This window comes from Zeus faber (genome assembly GCF_960531495.2).
Source record: "Zeus faber genome assembly, chromosome: 9".
In the NCBI taxonomy this organism is placed as follows: domain Eukaryota; kingdom Metazoa; phylum Chordata; class Actinopteri; order Zeiformes; family Zeidae; genus Zeus; species Zeus faber.
The window spans coordinates 7206269-7225962 of NC_137197.1; the positions used below are offsets into that span (position 1 = coordinate 7206269).

Genomic DNA, 19694 nt, shown 5'->3' on the forward strand with positions numbered 1-19694 from the left:
TCTTAGTGAGGTCAATGCCGTTAGTGTTAACGGCCGATCAGATAAAGAAGAAAAGCCACGGTGCTGACGGGGGGAGCAGGAACTTAGAAACGTTTAAGAACGTTCCTGTCCCCAACTCGACGTGGCTCCTGTCTCAGGAAATAAGGAGCGGCGTGGGTCCAGTCCCACCAGGGGAGAGGACGGAGAGGCATCTGCCCCCCTTCCCTGCAGGTTTCGGACTCTGACTCCGCCCTCTCAACGCCTCTTGCTTGCTCATCGATCTTCCTTTGCTTTTCATGGAGATCATCCTTCTCCTGTTCCCTTCCTTCACTTCTCTGTGTGTTTCGTTCACCAGTAATTAATGATCACTCGCGCTTTCCCTCAGAATTTCGCTCAGTGATTGCATCGGATTCCTTCTACGACCCAATAGTGTCAGTGATACAACGAAAGTGGGAGAGTTTATTTATTTATTTATTTTTCTTTTACTTTCCTTGTTAATAACCTCAAGCCGGATTCACGCCGAATCCGACAACAGCAAAGCGGAAGTCGATTCATGTCTGTGGCGAGTAGGATTCCGCACGCGAAAAAGCTGTGAGGAGCTGCAGTGCGGAATCTCCGTGCCCAATCGAGGCTCCGGGAGGCGTTAAAAATTGTCCAGCTCTCACGACGAGTTGTGGTCCCACGCTATGACCAGGAAGTTAAAATCAGTTAAGTTTGCCGGGTGGGGATCCGACTGACTGGTGCGTTTTCGGATTTGGCGTGAAGTGGTGAACTAAAAGATCTGATTATTCATTGGTGTTGCATTGTGAACCATTTCACAATTAAATACACATTAAACAATTAAATAGTCCATGACAATAATAATAATAATAATAATAATAATAATAATAATTAGAAAATCCAAAACTTGCATCATGACAAACAAATGCAACAACAACACAAAAAATACAAGTTGGTACCATTTTTGTACATTTCTTGCACGTTTTCCCGTCTTCTCTCTGTGTGGCCCGAGCCACTGCGTCGCGGTTCTCGACACAGAGCGTGCGAGTTGAAAAACCGTGAAAGAACATGTTCCACGGCTGTGGAAGTAATTTTGGGAGGAAGCCACGTACTTTGAAGCCGTTTGGCCGACGAATGACTGTGAGTGAGCGAGGGCGGATGCTTTGATGTGCCGGAACAGCGAGCGTTCAAGGCTGCTCAAATGAACCCGCGAGTCAAAAAAACACATTTGAATGGCATGATGGAGCCGTAACGAGACAACATGTTTCCTAAATTGGATACCGGGAGTGCGCTCCGCCTTCCAATCCCATTAATAGCTGCAGAGAGCAGCAGCAGGTGAGAGGAAGACGCTCCGCACCGTTGTCCGACCGTTGGAGGAGAAGGGATCGTCCATCTGGAGGTCACTGATGAAGTGAGCGTTGTGCCCGGTGGTGAAAAGTTTGGCCCTTTTTGGAGGTTCGGTTCTTCACGAATCACTCGGTGAAAAGCCGACTCTCGGTTCGTTCGATTCGGTTGGCGTAACGCGCGGTGAACGAGGGAGGACTTCGGGGGAATGATGAATGAGATCATTTCATTCGTTCAGAAGAAGTGTAAGTCAGTCACGTTGAAGTTGAATGCATTTTTCGGCCACACTCACTTGATTCTCCTGTTTTCAGTCCACTCCCTCACTTGCTCTCCCTGTCGCTCTTGCTCGCCCACTCACTGAATGAAAGCTGAAGGAGTTGGTTGGCTGCGCAGCGGGGCGTGAGGTGGAGGCGGGGCTCTAGTTCTAAGATCACGGCTCCTCTAGCGAACGCCTGTGGGTCTGGGCTGCGGTTACCGTCGCCAACAAATGGTTCTCTTTGCCGGAGGGACTCCCGACTCCCGAGTCATTTTAAATGTTTGTTCATTACGAGCAAATCGTGTGCGAGTCCGGCAGGAACTCTGCTCTTTGGTTTTCACACAGGCCTACAGCTACTTTTCTGTCGGCTCGCCCTGTTTTGTCGATTTCTTTCACATGTAAAAAAAAACCCAAAAGAAACCCCAATAAAATACATACACAGATATACAGTTTAATATCTCTTAAGTAATGTTTCAATTCAATATCATAACTATCACAACCCTTAAATATCATAATATCATTATTGCTCCGGGCTCTCCACAAAGTTTCACCACGGCAGGGCTGTACACTTCACAGAGATGGCAAGTGCACAGACCATGGAGCAGTAGACAACTTTTTTCCTTAACTTATCATTATGTAGTGAATGTTGTAATTCGTTCAGTGTAATTGCTGTAGAATAATGACACCATCAGTGTTTAGATTGGTTCCCTTTAAGCCTCCATATCACTATGCACTACGGACTGTCACCGGGCATGATCTCCGGGGAGAATGACGTCTCAATTTAAGGCACGAAGGAGTGTGTCAGCCATTGCCTGAGCAATGATGAGCGAGTGACTGATAAAGTGTCCCCACGCACGGTACGCGCTTGGCTTTTTTTTGTTGCAGTTAATACATCTACAATAAAAACACGCTTTTATTATTGGTCTTGTTTGGAGCTGGAACGAGGACACACAGCGGATCGCCCAGTGGAGCGGGGATCGCAGTGTTATCATGCCAGGCAGGGGCAAAGTGTGTGTGTGTGTGTGTGTGTGTGTGCGTGTGTGCGTGCGTGCGTGTGCGTGTGTGTGTTTTTCTTCCATCACCACTCTAATGGCCCTTTAAGGCTTGTTACTGTAATAGTGTTTTACAATTAAAGTTGTATTATTTTAACGTAGGGATGTTTGGATGAAACAGTATGGATGGTCGTGGAACCTTTCGAAAATGTTGTCCAATTCTTCCAAAAACGAGGTGGCCTCAACCTGAGAGCAGCAGAGCTGTCAGTGTTATCCAAACTTTAAGAGTTCTTTAAACCTCAAAGTCACATCACCCCTCCAGAAGTTATTTTGGCTCCTGCATCGAGGACATTTCGCCAAGCTTGCACGACCCGATTAAGATTGTACCCTCCGTGCCGCCTGCACCGTGCACGGTGGAGGCGAGGCTGAACGACTGTTTCGGAACGGCAGCGACTTCGAGACCCGCAGCGGCAGCTTGATGTGTGACGCCGACAGCTCGGCTCCACCGCCTGAGCATTCTGTCATCATAGAGAGATTTATCAGACGTTCCTGACTCTAATGGAATCATTAACATTAACATTGAGTCCTGCTGCCACCGGAGAAAAGATCCCTGCCAGCTGCTGGGAAGTTCATTTCAAGTATTTATGACGACTGTGACAATAACTACACAAAAAAGTTGTCTATTGCCCCTGTAAGTAAAACTATCTGCTAAAATATTGTAATATAATATATATTAAAAAAAAAAGAAAATAACATGAATAAATTGATAAATAATGATAATAATAAGAACACACATGGAGCACATTGAGTTGCTATGATATGAAATTTGTTAAATACAAAAAGCTGACTTTGTATGAGCTGTGATCTTATTAAAGCGTGTTATTCAGGGCGTTATTCTGCACCATCCAATCTCACCTGGTGCAGTAACTACTCCCTCAAGGCTGCTGCTCCAAATTACACTGTGTTTTGGACGACACGGTCTAATTTGAAAAGTCCATAACGTTCAATCGGGGGGGGGGGGGCATCGAAGGGTCAAATCGGGGCTTTTTACCACCTTGATGCTGATGATCTCTAGCGGCCAAAAAAGCACGGCGATCGTCACTGACGACCCCCCCGTTTGAGACAAAGGAGAGCGTTCCGACACGCACATGCATGCATGCACGCGCACGCAGCATTGTGTTTTCCTCCGGGATAACGTCCCGTCGGATTCATGAGGTAATCTCGCCTCTCTCTTTCTATTACACAGCGGGAACAGACAACAGAGGTGGAAACCTCCCGGTCCGCAAAGTCAAAGTCCTGCCATGTTTTTGCTCCTCCCCGTGCACCGATCAGCTGATTTCACTCTCTCGTGCGTCCCTCTGGGTTGACGCTTATTGGCAAACCCCATGCGTGACTCAAAATCCCGCGACGGAATTTTTGATTTTAAGATTAAGATGAAGATGAAGATTTCTTCATCGTTGTTTCTCAGCACTCGCGTACATCGAAATGAAACGGCGCCGTGCAGCACCCGGGCCACCGACAGGAGTATTAACCCCCTAACATACATGTCTTGATGGAGCACCCGGCTAAAACCCACACAAACACGGGGAGAACACGTACTAACTCTTTGCAAGACCCATTTATCATTATTTAATATCACACTTTTACTGTTAAATGACCTTTTTTAACCCTTAACACTGATTTGACCGATTTCACTTTTAATTGGTCAAATAGTTTGGCAAATAGTTTTGACTCACCTTCAATGTTTGATTTCATTCTCCCGACCGATTCAGACCTCTGTGGCTTCCAATCTTGGGGTTTCTCGTTATAACTCGTTCGCCGGCCCCTTCAATTCAGACCTTTTTGGAAAATAAGAAATTGCCTTCTCGGAGGGAGGAGGCGGAAAAAAAGGGGGCTGTGTCGTTAACGTCGTCTCCGGCGGCGGAGGTGAGGGCGTCGGTAAATGAAGAGTTTAATGCACGGTGCTCCCCTGACTGATGTGTGGAATAAATCCCAGCCACAAACAATCAGCCCAAACGCTCTCAAAGCAGTGAGAGGACCCGGCGCTCCACGGCTGAGGCACAAAATGCCGCTGCCAAAGCCCCAATCTTTGAATAATGAGTCGATATTTTTCAATTGTTATGCAAAGGGCCTGGCTCGATAGCTGTTATTATTGGTTATTAAGTTTAATTACAGATCCATAATAACACTGCCGAGATCAAAATGGAGAGAATATTAACACAAACGTTTTCATGCAACTCCAAAACGGTTGGATATCCTCTCCTCGTTTGGGTCGATATTAGCGCTCCTCGTGTTCATGAACATCAATTTTATTCGTATTACATAGACACGTATAGGCATAGAGATAGCCAATATAAATATAAAAAGGGCTTAAGATCAATAACCAAAATCAATAACCAGCTGGATTCTACAGCGACCTTATATGGGCACGACAATTCATTTCTAATTCTTCTTCCTAACCGTTTGAAATCATGAAAGGTTTGTACTCACCAACATATTGATTCCCATTAAAACACATGTGGGTTCCTGATCACTCCCCACAGATACATACAGTTCATACATAGTATACTGTCGATAGATACAGTAGAAGAAAACGGAAATATGCAATAAACCTTAAAGCTGAGGATAAGCTGAAATAATTGGCAATATACAATAACGACAAAGATTAATTTGAAGATAAAAGACAGGGAATGTGCAATAAACGATAAAAACCTAAATATGAACAATAAAGAATAGAAATGGCTATTGCAATAACCCACTCATAGCCTTATTGGAATGACACAAAAAAATATGTTTTTAACAAAAGGGGGAAACCACAGTTGATGTTTAACGTCCTCATCGTATCCTCATCTGCGTGATGCACGGAGTCGCCCCCGAAGAGCTTTTTTTGTGTCTGACTGACGTAGCCTTTTTATGAAAGTGGGAATACTTCAATACGGAACGGATGGAGATCCAGTCGATTGTTTACTTTAGGAGGTGTAGATACAGCCCAGCGTGCGGTGTCTGTTATATCACTACGTCTCTCAGCCCCGCCCTCGTCCCCCCGCTGCACTGCACGAACGGAGCTGCATCTTCCTCCACGTTCACCTCCTCGATCACCTTTAAAGAAGCAGATACTTTAGCCTTGAAGGTGTTGTCAGCCAAGCTTTCGAGGTCCGTCGCTCATTAAAGCAAAAACCTCCATAGCCAGAAAGTTTCTTCTGGGGAACTTGCCGTGGCGTCTCGTTCTGACTGCACAAATTGGGAGACGCGAAGACGGACGACCTCCCAGGCCCCCCCCCCCCCCCCCCGGTCCCGCTTTGCAGACTCCTGAGTAGAAACCCGTGTTGCATCCATCCCACGTGACGTTATTTCCACTCATGTCGGGGGACAAGAGAGGCCGGCGCTGGGACGTGACGCCTCGTATCGATCTGGGGAAGCGTGCACGGAGCCAGAGGAGAAAGAATGTGCTCAGTTGAATCATAGCGCCGCCACTTTATGGAGGAATACTGCTGCGTCTCAACGCTCGCTGAAGGAAGCGTTTACACTTCAACTCACGCTGCTGACTGGTGGCATGACAGTGAATGTGGAGGGCAGAAACTATAATGGCCAAATAACCTGAGGAGTGATTTGTATTTTTTTGCTACTCAAGCATCGGCAGAATATTACATTTTTGAATATTTATTAAAAAAAAAAAAAAAATATATATATATATATATATATATATATATATATATATATGTTTATGTTTGCATTCAAAAATATTTACACCAAATGAATTTAGAAATATATAAAATATACAATATATAAAATGTTTTAATATGTGAATACCAATCTAAAAACAAACAAAATTAAATGTAGACCTATTATATGTATATAATTTTTTGTTTTTCAATTCAACTCATGGATGGTATTGTGTCTCAGGGCTCTTTGGATCACTGAAATCCATCTCAGACACCTGTGATAATTAGTTTGCCAGGTGAGCCCAATTGGAGGAAAACTACTTAAGAAGGACGTTCCACATTATTAAGCAGGCCACAGGTTCCAAGCAATATGGGAAAGAAAAAGGAAAAGCGTCAAATAGTGCAATGCCTTGGACAAGGTGTGAAAACATTAGATATTTCATGAAAACTTAAGCGTGATCATCGTACTGTGAAGAGATTTGTGGCTGATTCAGAGCACAGACGGGTTGGTGCAGATAAAGACATAAGGAGGAAGGTTTCTGCCAGACAAATTCATCATATTAAGAGAGCAGCTGCTAAAATGCCGTTACAAAGCAGCAAACAGGTATTTGAAGCTGCTGGTGCCTCTGGAGTCCCGTGAACCTCAAGGTGTAGGATCCTCCAGAGGCTTGCAGTTGTGCATAAACCTACTACTGGGCCCCCCCTAACCAATGCTCACAAGCAGGAACGGTTGCAGTGGGCCCAGAAATACATGAAGACTCATTTTCAAACAGTCTTGTTTACTGATGAGTGCTGTGCAACCCTGGATGGTCCAGATGGATGGAGGAGTGGATGGTTGGTGGATGGCCACCATGTCCCAACAAGGCTGCCACGTCAGCAAGGAGGTGGCAGAGTCATATTTTGGGCCGGAATCATGGGGAGAGAGCTGGTAGGCCCCTTTAGGATCTCTGAAGGTGTGAAAATGACCTCGGCAAAGTATATAGTATAAGTATAGTTTCTGACTGACAACCTTCTTCCATGGTACAAAAAGAAGAACCGTGCCTTCCGTAGCAAAATCCTCTTCATGCCTGACAATGCACCATCTCATGCCGCAAAGAATACCTCTGTGTCATTGGCTGCTATGGGCATAAAAGGAGAGAAACTCATGGTGTGGCCCCCATCATCCACAAAGCTCAACCCTATTGAGAACCTTTGGAGCATCCTCAAGCAAAAGATCTATGAGGGTGGGAGGCAGTTTGCATCAAAACAGCAGCTCTGGGAGGCTATTCTGACATCCTGCAAAGAAATTCAAGCACAAACTCTCCAAAAACTCACAAATCCAATGGATGCAAGAATAGTGAAGGTGATATCAAAGAAGGGTCCTATGTCAACATGAAACTTGGCCTGTTAAGATGCTTTTGATTTAAATAGCTTTTGATTTCAGTAAATATGACCTAATGCTGCAAATTCAACAAATGACCAATTTCAGTTCTTTACAACCTATAAAATGTTTTGAAACTCTGTTGTGCATAATAATTTGGAACAGTGCATTTTGAGTTTATTTTTGAAAAAAATACTGTTCATTGGTTCAATAACCTTCGAATTATACCCTAACGGTTGATGACTTGAAAATTATACTGACTGTCATTTGCATCGACTATTTAGGAAAATCAGAGAAAAATATAATTTGCATAATAATTTGAAACGCGGTGTATGCAAGTGCATTGGAGTGGAACTTTGTGTAATTATGCAAATATCTGCCTTGCTCTCTGCTCTCCCTCCTCCCGGGGGCAGCGTCACATTTACAACATGCTGATGTATGGTAGTTGCATAAAATCATGCCAAGTTATCTATGTGGAATGTATTATAATTACCTAACGCAGTGGGGTTCGTTCTGCAACTGCTAACACTCCGAGCAAACGTGTGTGTGTGTGTGCGTGTGTGTGTGTGTGCTAATTTCTGTCAGGTTACCTAGTTACTGTAGCTATGGCAACACAGATATCTTGATTATTATGAATGTGGCTGTAGAACGACTCCAGGCGACCTGCCGAGGGATCATGGCGGCTCGTCAGGCGCGGTGCATATTTTCACATACCTGCATCCATCGGTGTGTGTTTTTCTGCACTTTATTTACGAATGCTGTACTTTGGTTTCGCTCTGTCACGCTTTCCACTCTTTCAGTGTGTGTGTGTGTGTACACAGGTGTATTTCATCGGTTGTTAGAATTTGATGTGCATAGAAAGGTGAAATGTGCCTTTAAATGACCTCTCAGCATGTTATCATCTACAACTCAGAAAAGCAACGGCCGGACAACAACAAATTGGGTGGACGCCCCCCATAGGTTTACTGTACATCGAAATGTTTTTTTTCCTTGATCTGATGAGAAAAAAACATTGTGTTTTATTTGTTTTAATGTTTATCAATGATTAATATTATTAATTATTAATTTTATGAGCTATAGATACCAGTAAATAAAATGTAGAACAAACAGATTAAATGACAATATCACATAATCCAATTTGCTCTTGAATTTGCAGGAAGCTCTTTGTTGACGTGTAATAGGTCGAAACAACTATGACGACATCAAAATCCAACGTCTTTCATGATCCACTGCGTTGCATCGATGCTACTGAGTGTTTAAAAGACCCAAGTCGTTCTTCTCCTCGGTATTAAATGAGCTGAGATGAGATTTGGAGTCAGGGAATGGTATTGATTGAGGTTTTTTAAACAAGACCGGGCCCCCGGAAAAACATTTTTTTGTTGGTGGGGAAGACCTTGCAACGCTGCGCGTCGACGCCCACACAGCGGCCGCTCGGCGTCCCAGAGCGGCCGCGCGGCCTCACAAACTCACTTCGCGCCGGAACGATGACTCCGTGAATTTCAACTTATGCGTCTCACTTCCGCTGTAGCGTCGTGTGCATAATTCATGTCGATGTTGTGCCAGGGCGGCGCCGAGAGCCAGGGCTAATAACGTCGTCACGTAACAAGTCCGTCCGGCGGCGCCGTGATGAAACGATCCATTTGCCGAGTTTCATATTTAATTCAGTGGTAGTCGTAAATGAATAAAGCTGCGATCTTGACGTCCGCGGAGTTGGGATTCTGCTTCCCCTTCCTGTTTTTATACCGACCCTCATCTCACTGATCCCTGTTTTATTCTGATTAAATGCTGCTCTGTTTGTGTGTGTGTGTGTGTGTGTGTGTGTGTGTGTGTGTGTGTGTGTGTGTGTGTGTGTGTGTGTGTGTGTGTGTGTGTGTGTGCGCGCGCCTTGTTCCACTCCCCCACAGCATGAATTGATGAGGGCCGATACTCTAAATGCTTCCGTCCGCTTGGCCGTATTGATCTCCTCTTGCTTTAAGACAGCCGTCCCAAATTAGCAAATAGATCATTGCGACTTGTGGGGTAAAATTAATTTAGAGCCTCGCTAGATCTCTTCGTTCCGTGCGTTAGCCCGCGCGGGAATACAGATAATGGAACTAATGTGCGTTATTACCAGCTGTTTAACACAAACCCATTCCCAGTCTGCCCAGAGCCCGGGGCTTAAGACGCCGCTGCCGTAGCAGCCAGACAGAGAGAGGCACAGGTTAAAAAAAAAGAAGAAGAGGACGCGGCGTGAAGAAGGTAACCAGGCAGAGCCGAGGCTGCCGTGTGAGGTGCGTTGGAGGGAGGGGCGGGCGAGGGTGTGAGGACTGTGGAGCCGCTGGACGGAGCGGAGAACCTGAGAGTCCTCTAATGAGCTCCTGCCCACTCCCGTGAAGAGCAGACTCTAAATAGGGCTCCGGCTTTTCTCTCTCTCCTCTCTCTCTCTCTCTCTCTCTCTCTCTCTCTCTCTCTCTCTCTCTCACACACACTCCAGATGCATGGACAGATTCCCAAGTTTCAAGCAGACACCCATACGTATGCCCGAGGGCGGCGGCGGCGGCGGCCAACCCGAATGTGACCGCGGCGGCCGGCCACGTCGGTTTCCCAAAAATCAAGGGGGAAGAAAAATCCCGGTTCGGAAAGTTATACTCCGCTCCGGGATTTTAAGTCAACGATGTGGATTTGCTCGTTAGCCTCAGCCCGGACCAACTGACGAGTGGAATCGGTGCACGGCTGGAGCAAAAACATGGAAACAGGATTTTTGCTTTTTGAACCGGGAACCATCCACCTCAGCGTGGCCCAGAATTGAACAAAAGCTCAATATTTCGTTGTTTATTTTGTATTGTAGAGAGGGACAGGGAGGGAGAGAGGGAGAGGCACGCAGCGGTTTTGCCTGCATGGTACGGGTTTCTTATCTGGTGGAGCCACCAGGACGCTCCCAAGCGTTCAATATTTGATTCACTTATTTACCCACTGTGATAAAAAAGAAAATCCCCCGGGGGCCCCTGTTTGGCCGCCCCGGCGCCAGGGGACCCCGCGTACGCCGTCGTTTTCACCTTCTGTTTGACGCCGCGCTGCCGTTTGTTCTGCTGTATCCGTGCACCGGAGCCGCAGCCGGAGCCGCAGATAGGGAAGGCTTTTGCCGCGGCTGTGTGCGTTTTATTATTTCTTTCTCGCGCATCGGGTTTTTTTTTTGCGGGCGAGAAGGACACGGAGGATTACGGAGTCTCTTAAGCCTCGGCGCCCTGCCTCTCGGCGGCGCAAAAGGGGAACAAGGCCCGGCGCGCTCCGGCTTCGTCCTCTTTCACCTTCAAGGGCCATGCCAGAATGTTTTCGTCCAAATATGTTCAATTATTGATGGAGGAAAGCGGCACGAAGGAGACTGTCAGGGTGCATTTAGTCAGCGCCGCGTGACGAGGGGCGGAGGAGGAGGAGGAAGGGGGGTGACGCTTGCGAATAGTGCGTTTGATTTGAGCGGATCTGGGTGTATCTGTTGTCCCGGGCGGCTCCACGCATTATAGCATGTTCTCCTTTTGCAGGCGGCTCTTCCTGTGTGTTTGCAGACGCAGGCAGGTTCATGCGAGTCCGTCTGTGTGAACACGACATCATGTAAGCGACGCTCCTAACCCCCGGTATATTAAAATCACGAAAGCGAAACAACAGCAGGGGTGGAGCTTGGTAGGTGAGAGCACGAGCAACAAACAACAATACCAACTATTGTTTTTCACGGTTGTTCTGGAATCCTTCCCCGAGACACAGCGCTCATTTAAAATGGATAGTAAACGAACCCTGAGCTTTCACGGCTCACGCTGGAGAATTTTGACAGAAACTTAAAAATAAAAGGGTCGGCGTTAATAACGCGCTTGAAAAGAACAGCCGTGCTTGGCAAGTTGTGACACATTAAACGTCGGGGTTTTTTCATCTCCTTCTTTAACAATGGCTTATATTTTTAAATACTTTTTTTTTTTTCTTTTAGTTTTTCACAGACCCCTGTGCCAGCAGCCCGTGTCTCCATGGCAACTGCAGCCATAACGACGGCGGGGAGGATGGAGAGGGCTACACCTGCAAGTGCAGCGAGGGCTTCGAGGGCGATAGGTGCGATCGGAGCTTGGGGGACCCTGCCGCCGCTGCCGCCGCCGCCGCCGCCACCGCCGACTTGGAGCCCGCCGCCCCCTCTGCCCCCGAACTGGCCACGCCCATCGCCCCTAGCACGGCGGCCGCCACCCAGCCCCAGCAGCCCACCACCGCCGCCTCGACAACCTCCCTGGCCCCGCCCACCCTGCAGCCATGGCAGCCCAAGCCGGGCCAGAGGCTGCTGATGGTGCCCTGGGAGGCGGAGAGGGTGAGGAGCACAGACACAGTCATGTTTTTATGTTTTTAGTTTTGTTGTCAAAGAGCTGTGTGATAACACCTTAATGAGGGCTAGAACTGTGCACTACCACTCTTCATGTGTGTAAGTGTGTGTGTGTGTGTGTGTGTGTGTGTGTGTGTGTGTGTGTGTGTGTGTGTGTGTGTGTGTGTGTGTGTGTGTGTGTGTGTGTGTGTGTGTGTGTGTGTGTGTGTGTGTGTTTTTCCGATGCAGGTGATCGAGGGGCTCCACTGCGTGAGCCCGGAGCTGTGTGAACTCACATCCGGAACCCTGACCCTGTCCATCGAGGTGCCCGAGGAGACGGCCGTCAAGTAAGATGACGTTTCCCACAATCCCTCCCTTCCAGTCGAATCTGTTTTTCCGTAGGCACAACGAAACCCGACGAATTATTCGAGTGTTTGAACCGAGGCGAGAGGACGCCATTCAAAGCAAATACACGAAACGCGCGGGGATGAAGGTAAATGAGGCCTTGTCGTTTACCGTTTGAGGCGTCTCGAGGGGTAATCCGGTCTACCCACGTCTCACCTTTGCAGATCCAGTTCGGTATTTTAAGGGCGACCGGATCGCCCCGTTATTAGCGTCCCGGGGAGGGAGGTTCCTCCGGCCGCGCCCGCGCGTACGCTCTTTTCCGATGGCGATCGATGAATTATGCAAGAGCGGCGGTCAAGGTGAATATTGGATTCCCTTAAATGTTGGCCCTCATTATGGATGACCGGCACGACCCGGCGGCCTAATCACCATCTCAGCGCCGGGCGGACCCCGCCTGCGTGCTAATCAACCGCCGCCGCTTTGTTTGCGAATTGTATAATCACGCGAAGCCTGAGGGCGCTGCAGAAACACCGCTTCAAACAATATATGGGGGAAAAAAAATTTAAATTAAAAGGACCTGCACCAAATTAAAAGGACGCGCACGTGCACCAACTCACACGTACGGCGCACGACGCAGACGCACGCGCTCAAACACACGCCTCTTAACTCTGAAGCACCTCTCCGAAGCGACATCAATTCAGTGATCTGAACAAAGAAATTAGAGCGCTTCTTCTACGCCTCGTGTGATCTGGAGGAGCTGAGGTGGAAAACAAGTGAGAGAGGAGGAGGAGAGGGGTGAAGGGATGGATGGATGGAGGTAGGTGAAGTGAACAGCTGACGCAATGAGCTCACAATTTGTGTGTGCTACTTGTCCTCCTTTAAATATTCCTGCTTACTATCTCTTTTGATCCTCGCTCTCTCCTTCCTGTCTCTCATCTCTATATATAGGCCCACGCACCCTTCCCTCGTGCTTTCTCAACCGGTTTGTCTGTCTGTCTGTCTGTCTGTCTGTCTGTCCCTTCACCTATCTATCTATCTATCTATCTATCTATCTATCTATCTATCTATCTATCTATCTATCTATCTATCTATCTATCTATCTATCTATCTATCTATCTATCTGCCTGCCTGCCTGCCTGCCTGCCTGCCTGTCTGTCTTTCTACAGTATCCATCCCTTCACCCATCCCTCTATCCCTCCACTCTCTATCCCTCTATCCATCTATCGATCTATCTATCCATCTCTATCTCAATCATGGTCTGTCTGTCTACAGTATCTATCCTTCCCCCATCTATCCATCTATCTATCTATCTATCTATCTATCTATCTATCTGTCTATCCATCTATCTATCTATCTATCTATCTATCTATCTATCTATCTATCTATCTATCTATCTATCTATCTATCTATCTATCTATCTATGTGTCTGTCTGCCTGCCTGCCTGTCTGTCTTTCTACAGTATCTATCCCTTCACCCATCCCTCTATCCCTCCACCCTCTATCCCTCTATCTATCTATCTCTATCTCAATCACGGGTCTGCCTGTCTGTCTGCCTGTCTGTCTGCTTCCCCCTCTGTAGTGGGATTGGCTGTGATCCCAGTGAGTAGCGGCTTCACAGAGCGTGTCTCTCACCCCTGTGTTTTTGGGAGTCTCAGAGCCTCGGTGGGGGGCCGCGTCGCCCCCCCCCCCCCCCCCCCGCAGAGCGCCGCGTCGGCAGCCGTCTCTCTCTGATCGGCCGTCGCTGCGATCAGAGCCAGCGTCCTTCAACACGCCGGCTTCCCGGGCCACGAAGGTTTTGATCCCCGCCTGACAGGCATGGATCCCCGAACCCGACGGCTCTGCATAACAAGCAACTCTCTGACCTCCTCACAGAGGCGGGGCGGGACGGGGGGCTTTTATTTAGGTGTTAAAACCATCAGAAATGGGCTCAGGGCTACAGACAGTGTCTCTTCGAAGCCAGACACATTACCTTATGATTATTATTTGCTATTTATCATTGTTATTATTTGATTCCTGTGATACCTCGTTTATATATTTTTTGCAACATTCTAATGCAAATCTCAGATATAAACACACGATTTGGAAAATCCTTCGCCAGCGTAATGTCTTTGAAAACCATAGAATAAATATAAAAATATACTCTCAGTGCTCGAGCCGTCTCTATTATTACAAAATCGACCGATCACGACTATGTGATCTAATCGTGACTATTTTCTAAAATCAATGTCAAAAACCAAAAGTGATTATACGACCAAAATTGTGAGCCACTATCAAAGCCCACCTCGTGAGAATGGGAAGGAAATTCAAACATTACCATCAACTGGTAATTCATTTATCTCGCAAAGACATTTTATTTCAAATGTGATGTTATTGAAAATGTTTCCCCCCCAAAAATGACTTGTTCCCTGGACGTCAGTGAACGTTCAGTAGCCGGGCTCCGCTGCCAAGAGGCGGCAACCCGGTTTAAAGAAGAAGAACATTCTGTATTTATCCCTTTATTTATCACTCTTCATTTATTATATCAAGAAGATGTATCGTGAAGGGGTGCAACGTCGTACGGTTTGAGGGCGTGAGATAGAGTGGAGACGTTTCCTAATAAATCATAGTCCGTCGGGTGGTCTGGTCTATACCAGCGAGCGAGGAGAAAAGTGAAGGACTTCATCTTTTTCTTGACCTCCTCGCTCCCCTCTCTCTTAAAGAGACACAAAAACATGACTTCTGGCTCCTTTGACTTGGATGTTTTTTGTACTTATATCAATGTTCTGCCATGAAACACAATCAATCCTGATTACAGAATTAACGTTTCTTTACGGATTAACTATATTGTCTCCAACATGTTTGTTGTGCACTTTGTCTTGATGCTTCTGATGTTTTATTTTAAGAGCTTTGACTGCCTTGTTGTTGAAATGGGAATGCTAGTGCCTTTGTGCGCACTGTATTATTCCATGTCCTTTTATAATGTGTTTCTTTGCTCTTTCTCTCAATGCTTCTGATGTTTTATATAAAGCACTTAAATGCCTTGTTGTTATAAATAAACTCCCTTGCTTTTCCTTGCCAATCCCCACCAACCCCAATTTTCGGGGCCACACCCGTCACCTCGACCCCCACACCTTCAAACCATGGGGTGAAATGCCCCTTTAATAGTGGCCTCAGATCCTGCTAAAATCCACCTCTTCACCCCTCCTTCCTCCTCAGGGTGGTGGTGAACGCCAGCGGAGCTCCGGTGCTGTGGCGCGTGGGGGAGGACGGGTTCTTGCGCTCCTCCCTGTTGGAGGGAACCATGATGTGGTTCCAGCAGGCGGCCGACGGACTGGTTGTGCCCGACCACTCGCTGCCCCTGGGCCAGAACTACTTCCTGAGTAAGAACCCCACCAACTGGAGAAGTCCGGAGTGGAGATACGTCTCTAGCGATAGAGTCCAGTTTTACAAAAACACGTCATGGTCATCTTTGAAATGAATCCAATGTTTGGGCTCCTCCCACAATTTCTTCCTACTAATTCCTCTACAACTTTCCAGGTAGATACGGGGCCATGGAGGAAGGAGCTGAGATACAAAATGTTTTGGAAAATAATTCAAATTAATACATATATATTTTTGATTTAGATTATGAATGGGTCTTTATTAAATAACATAGAGTTGGTAATAACTAATGCATAATTTAGTCTCTAGGGTGTTGTGAAACATCAGTAGAACTAGCTATTTTTTATTGATTGAGTTATTGTGTGCGTGTATGTGTGTGTGTGTGTGTGTGTGTGTGTGTGTGTGATTGTGTAAAATGTTATATGCTCAACCCACCAAATGTTTAAACCCACAGGGCTTACCATTATACACTCTAAAATAACAACTTTTAATTCCAGCTGCTCGGAACTTACATTTTGTAGTAAAGCCAAGATGCCTGGGAACTAATACAACCATACAGTACATTTACATCTACTCCTGAAATGCCTTTGGGCGGGGGGCACTCAATTTGCATATATGAATACAAATGGATATTTGCATATTAAAAACAAATCTGCACCCTTTTGCAAATGTAATCTTTGTGATTAATATTCAACCTTTGTTTGAATGGTGAGCTTTGAGGTTTAAATCTCTTTCTCTTGCGCTCTCATCCACCGACACACACACACACACGCACACACACACACGCACACACACACACACACACACACATACACACACACACACACACACACACACACACACACGGATGTCTGGTGCCAGGAGGTTGTGCTGTAGCAGATGCTGGGGGAGGGGGTGGGGGCTGGTGGGTTTTGGGGGGGGTTGATTGGAATCTTGCTCTTTGACTGAAGGGCTCATTGACCCCTGGGTGTGATCGACATACCTGATGTCGCTGCTGCTGCGCCCCCCCACCCCACCCACCTCCGCTTCCATCTCCACCTCCTCCTTCACCTCCGCCGCCACCTCCAGCCATCTGGGATGGGACCTTGCCGTGTTCGCCGGCACCGTGGTCATAATCACACAACCCTAAACCTATAAGAAGCCATCCTTATCAGATATATAGACAGACAGACAAATAGACAGATAGATAGATAGACAGATAGATAGATAGACAGATAGATAGATAGATAGATAGATAGACAGATAGATAGATAGATAGATAGATAGACAGATAGATAGATAGATAGATAGATAGATAGATAGATAGATAGATAGATAGACAGATAGATAGATAGATAGATAGATAGATAGATAGATAGACAGATAGATAGATAGATAGATAGATAGATAGATAGATAGATAGAACGCGTAGAGAGGACCAAAGGAGCAGATAGACAGAAAAATGTCTACAAAGTGAATAGATAAGGAGTTTGAGATGAACAAGAGTTCAAACAGAGAGGGTGAGGAGGGCATGAGGGAGGGAAAGGGAGGAGGGAGGATGGAGGGAGGGGAGAGGGTCGGAAAGATATAAATGAGCAGGGGATGTCAAAGGGGAGGTCAGAGAAGGTCAAATCCCAGGGAGGGCACGCCGCAAAAAGTAAGAACAAAAGAGAACCATCAAAATCTTTCAAAATTCTCTCATCTCGATCCCAATTCCACCAGTTCAAACAGATGTGTGTGTGTGTGTGTGTGTGTGTGTGTGCGGGCGTGCATGCGTGTGTGTGACGGGGCAGTTTTGACGCCACCCAATCAGAGCGAGCCCTGTGATTGGCTGCGGGCCAGCCTGTCGACGCTGCGTCCCCAGGTGGCCGAGCAGCTCATTGGCTCGGGTCGGATCTTTGACCACTTAATCTTCGATGTGATGCTATTTTTAGTCCACAGCCGCCAGCCTCCATGGCCTTTGTTCAAGGAATAAGAAAATAAAAAATGGTCGCAGCACAATTAGAATTCGGGGCACAGTACGGTTTTCATTGAAGATTTGAGATATTATGGTATTATATTAGAGATAAAAGTGTCCATGCTATTGTACATATATTATTAATCATGTACAGGAGTAAAACAACAATATTTCTATTTAAACCCAGTCAGTACTTGCATCCTTGCCGCCACTAAGCCCCTTTCATGGCCTTTTCTAATATTTTGTAAATGGTATTTTTTATTTTTCTCGGACCGTTTAACCATTCTTCTTTTATGTCGTCTATTTGTACAACAATACACCAACCCTTACCAAGACAAATTCCTTGTATATGAAAATGTACTTATTTAGATTTTGATGACAAAATAATTGAAATCATTTTGTTTCACCCTGTGATGTAATAAAAATGATTACAATAATAATAATAATAATAATAAAAATAATAATGATAATAATAACAATAACAAAAAACATATATAAAATCATAATAATAATAATAATAATAATAATAATAATAAACTTTATAAATAGAGCACCATTCAAAACAAAGTTACAAAGAGACTCACAATAAAACATATTAATTAATAATAGGTAGACAATAATTGTAAAAAACATTTGACAGTTTAAAGGTTATTCAACATTGGGACGTACTTATAGGAGCATAAGAGCTACATATGAGGAAGAGTATAATAAGTAAAAAAAAAAAAAATATATATATATATTTTTTTTTAATGTTTAATATATTTCTAAAATGTTTTATATAAGTTTTTAGAAGTGACGTAAAAGGTGGAAGTGAAATCAGAACACAAGCCCTGAGAAAGTACACTTATAAAAATATGTCTTTAAGAGAGAGTTGAAAGAGGATAAGGAGCTCGCCAGTCTGATCTCCTCAGGGAGGTTTGTTCCAGAGAGTGGGAGCCCTGACAGGCCTTGGCTGTGAGTCGAGAACGGGCCTTAAAAACCATCAATAATTTCTTAAAATCAATTCAAAAATTTACCGGAAGCCGATGAAGAGAAGCTAAAATAGAAGAAATGTGCTCTCTTTTAAATAGACAAAATATAAAACAGAATTGCATAGAATACAATTGGACACCAGCCGTTAATCAATCTATCTATCATCATTGCATATCTTAACTCGTCAAACATCAAATCACTAGTATACTAGTAAAACTACATCCAATAACTAGTATACTAGTATAACAACATCAAATAACTAGTATCTCTGTGTACAGCAGGCAAAATGTAAATGTATCTTCAGCAAATCCCGTTTTTTTTAATAAAATCTTCAAAATGTCCGAAGCGACAGACCCACAGTGGTGGTTTGGTCTTGCAGGTGTGCTGCGCGTGGGTGCAGCCACGGCCCCGGAGGTGACGCTGCGTCTCAACCTGACGGTAAAGGCCAGCAGCTGCGTGGAGCCAGGAAGCCGCTTCAGCGACCCACAGTGCTCTGGGAAGGGCAAGTGCATCACACAGCCCTCCGCGGTAAGAGGCTCTGAAAGCACCTTGAAATGCTCAAATACTACACACTACTGTGTGGAGTATACACACAATAGTCTGTGTATGCTACACACAGTAGTGTGTAATATTTGAGCTATTGGCTTGAATGTTGTTGAATTGAGGTTTTACGTGTATAGTTGATAACTAAAGTGTGTTTTGGCTGGTTAGATAAGATCACAGCACAGACAGGGGCACCGGAATAGGGGGGACAGAGGGATTTTCTGTCCCACCCACGTTCAAGTATTACGGTAATAGAACGTTGGCGACAGTGGTGTCGTTAGGGGTGAATGTCCAGGGCTTCCGCCCCAAATGTTTTATAAATAGCCCCTGAGCTAAAATAGCCCCACAGAGCCGGCTCTGCGCCCCGATCGCTCCCTCTCTGGCGGTACCGACTGTGCCCAAGGCCCACCAGTGATGGGGCACCCGAGATCAGTGTGCCAAAACAGTGTGCTTTTATTTGAGAAGAAGGTTATTTTATTTTACTCCGTTTCCTTATGGAACGAGGCAAGCACCGTGTGTGATGGGGACACGTTTATCTCTCTAATAGTCTTATTCTATCGCATGTTAAATCCTAGTACTCCTACTACTACACTGCTATCACCATACTAAAGATGCATATATTTACTATACCAG

The 19694-nt window shown here is 45.7% G+C and overlaps 1 protein-coding gene across 1 annotated transcript in view; it reads left to right on the forward strand.

The window, feature by feature from the left end:
• The window catches only part of dner (delta/notch-like EGF repeat containing), a gene marked incomplete at its 5' end in the record, with an annotated part of 49263 nt that overhangs the window by 11326 nt on the left and 18243 nt on the right, over window positions 1-19694 (forward strand). Inside the window, 4 exons of the mRNA XM_080007342.1 lie at window positions 11549-11914; window positions 12155-12252; window positions 15446-15609; window positions 18898-19046. Of these exons, the coding sequence (XP_079863468.1) occupies window positions 11549-11914; window positions 12155-12252; window positions 15446-15609; window positions 18898-19046 (777 nt within the window). The remainder of the gene's footprint in view (window positions 1-11548; window positions 11915-12154; window positions 12253-15445; window positions 15610-18897; window positions 19047-19694) is intronic.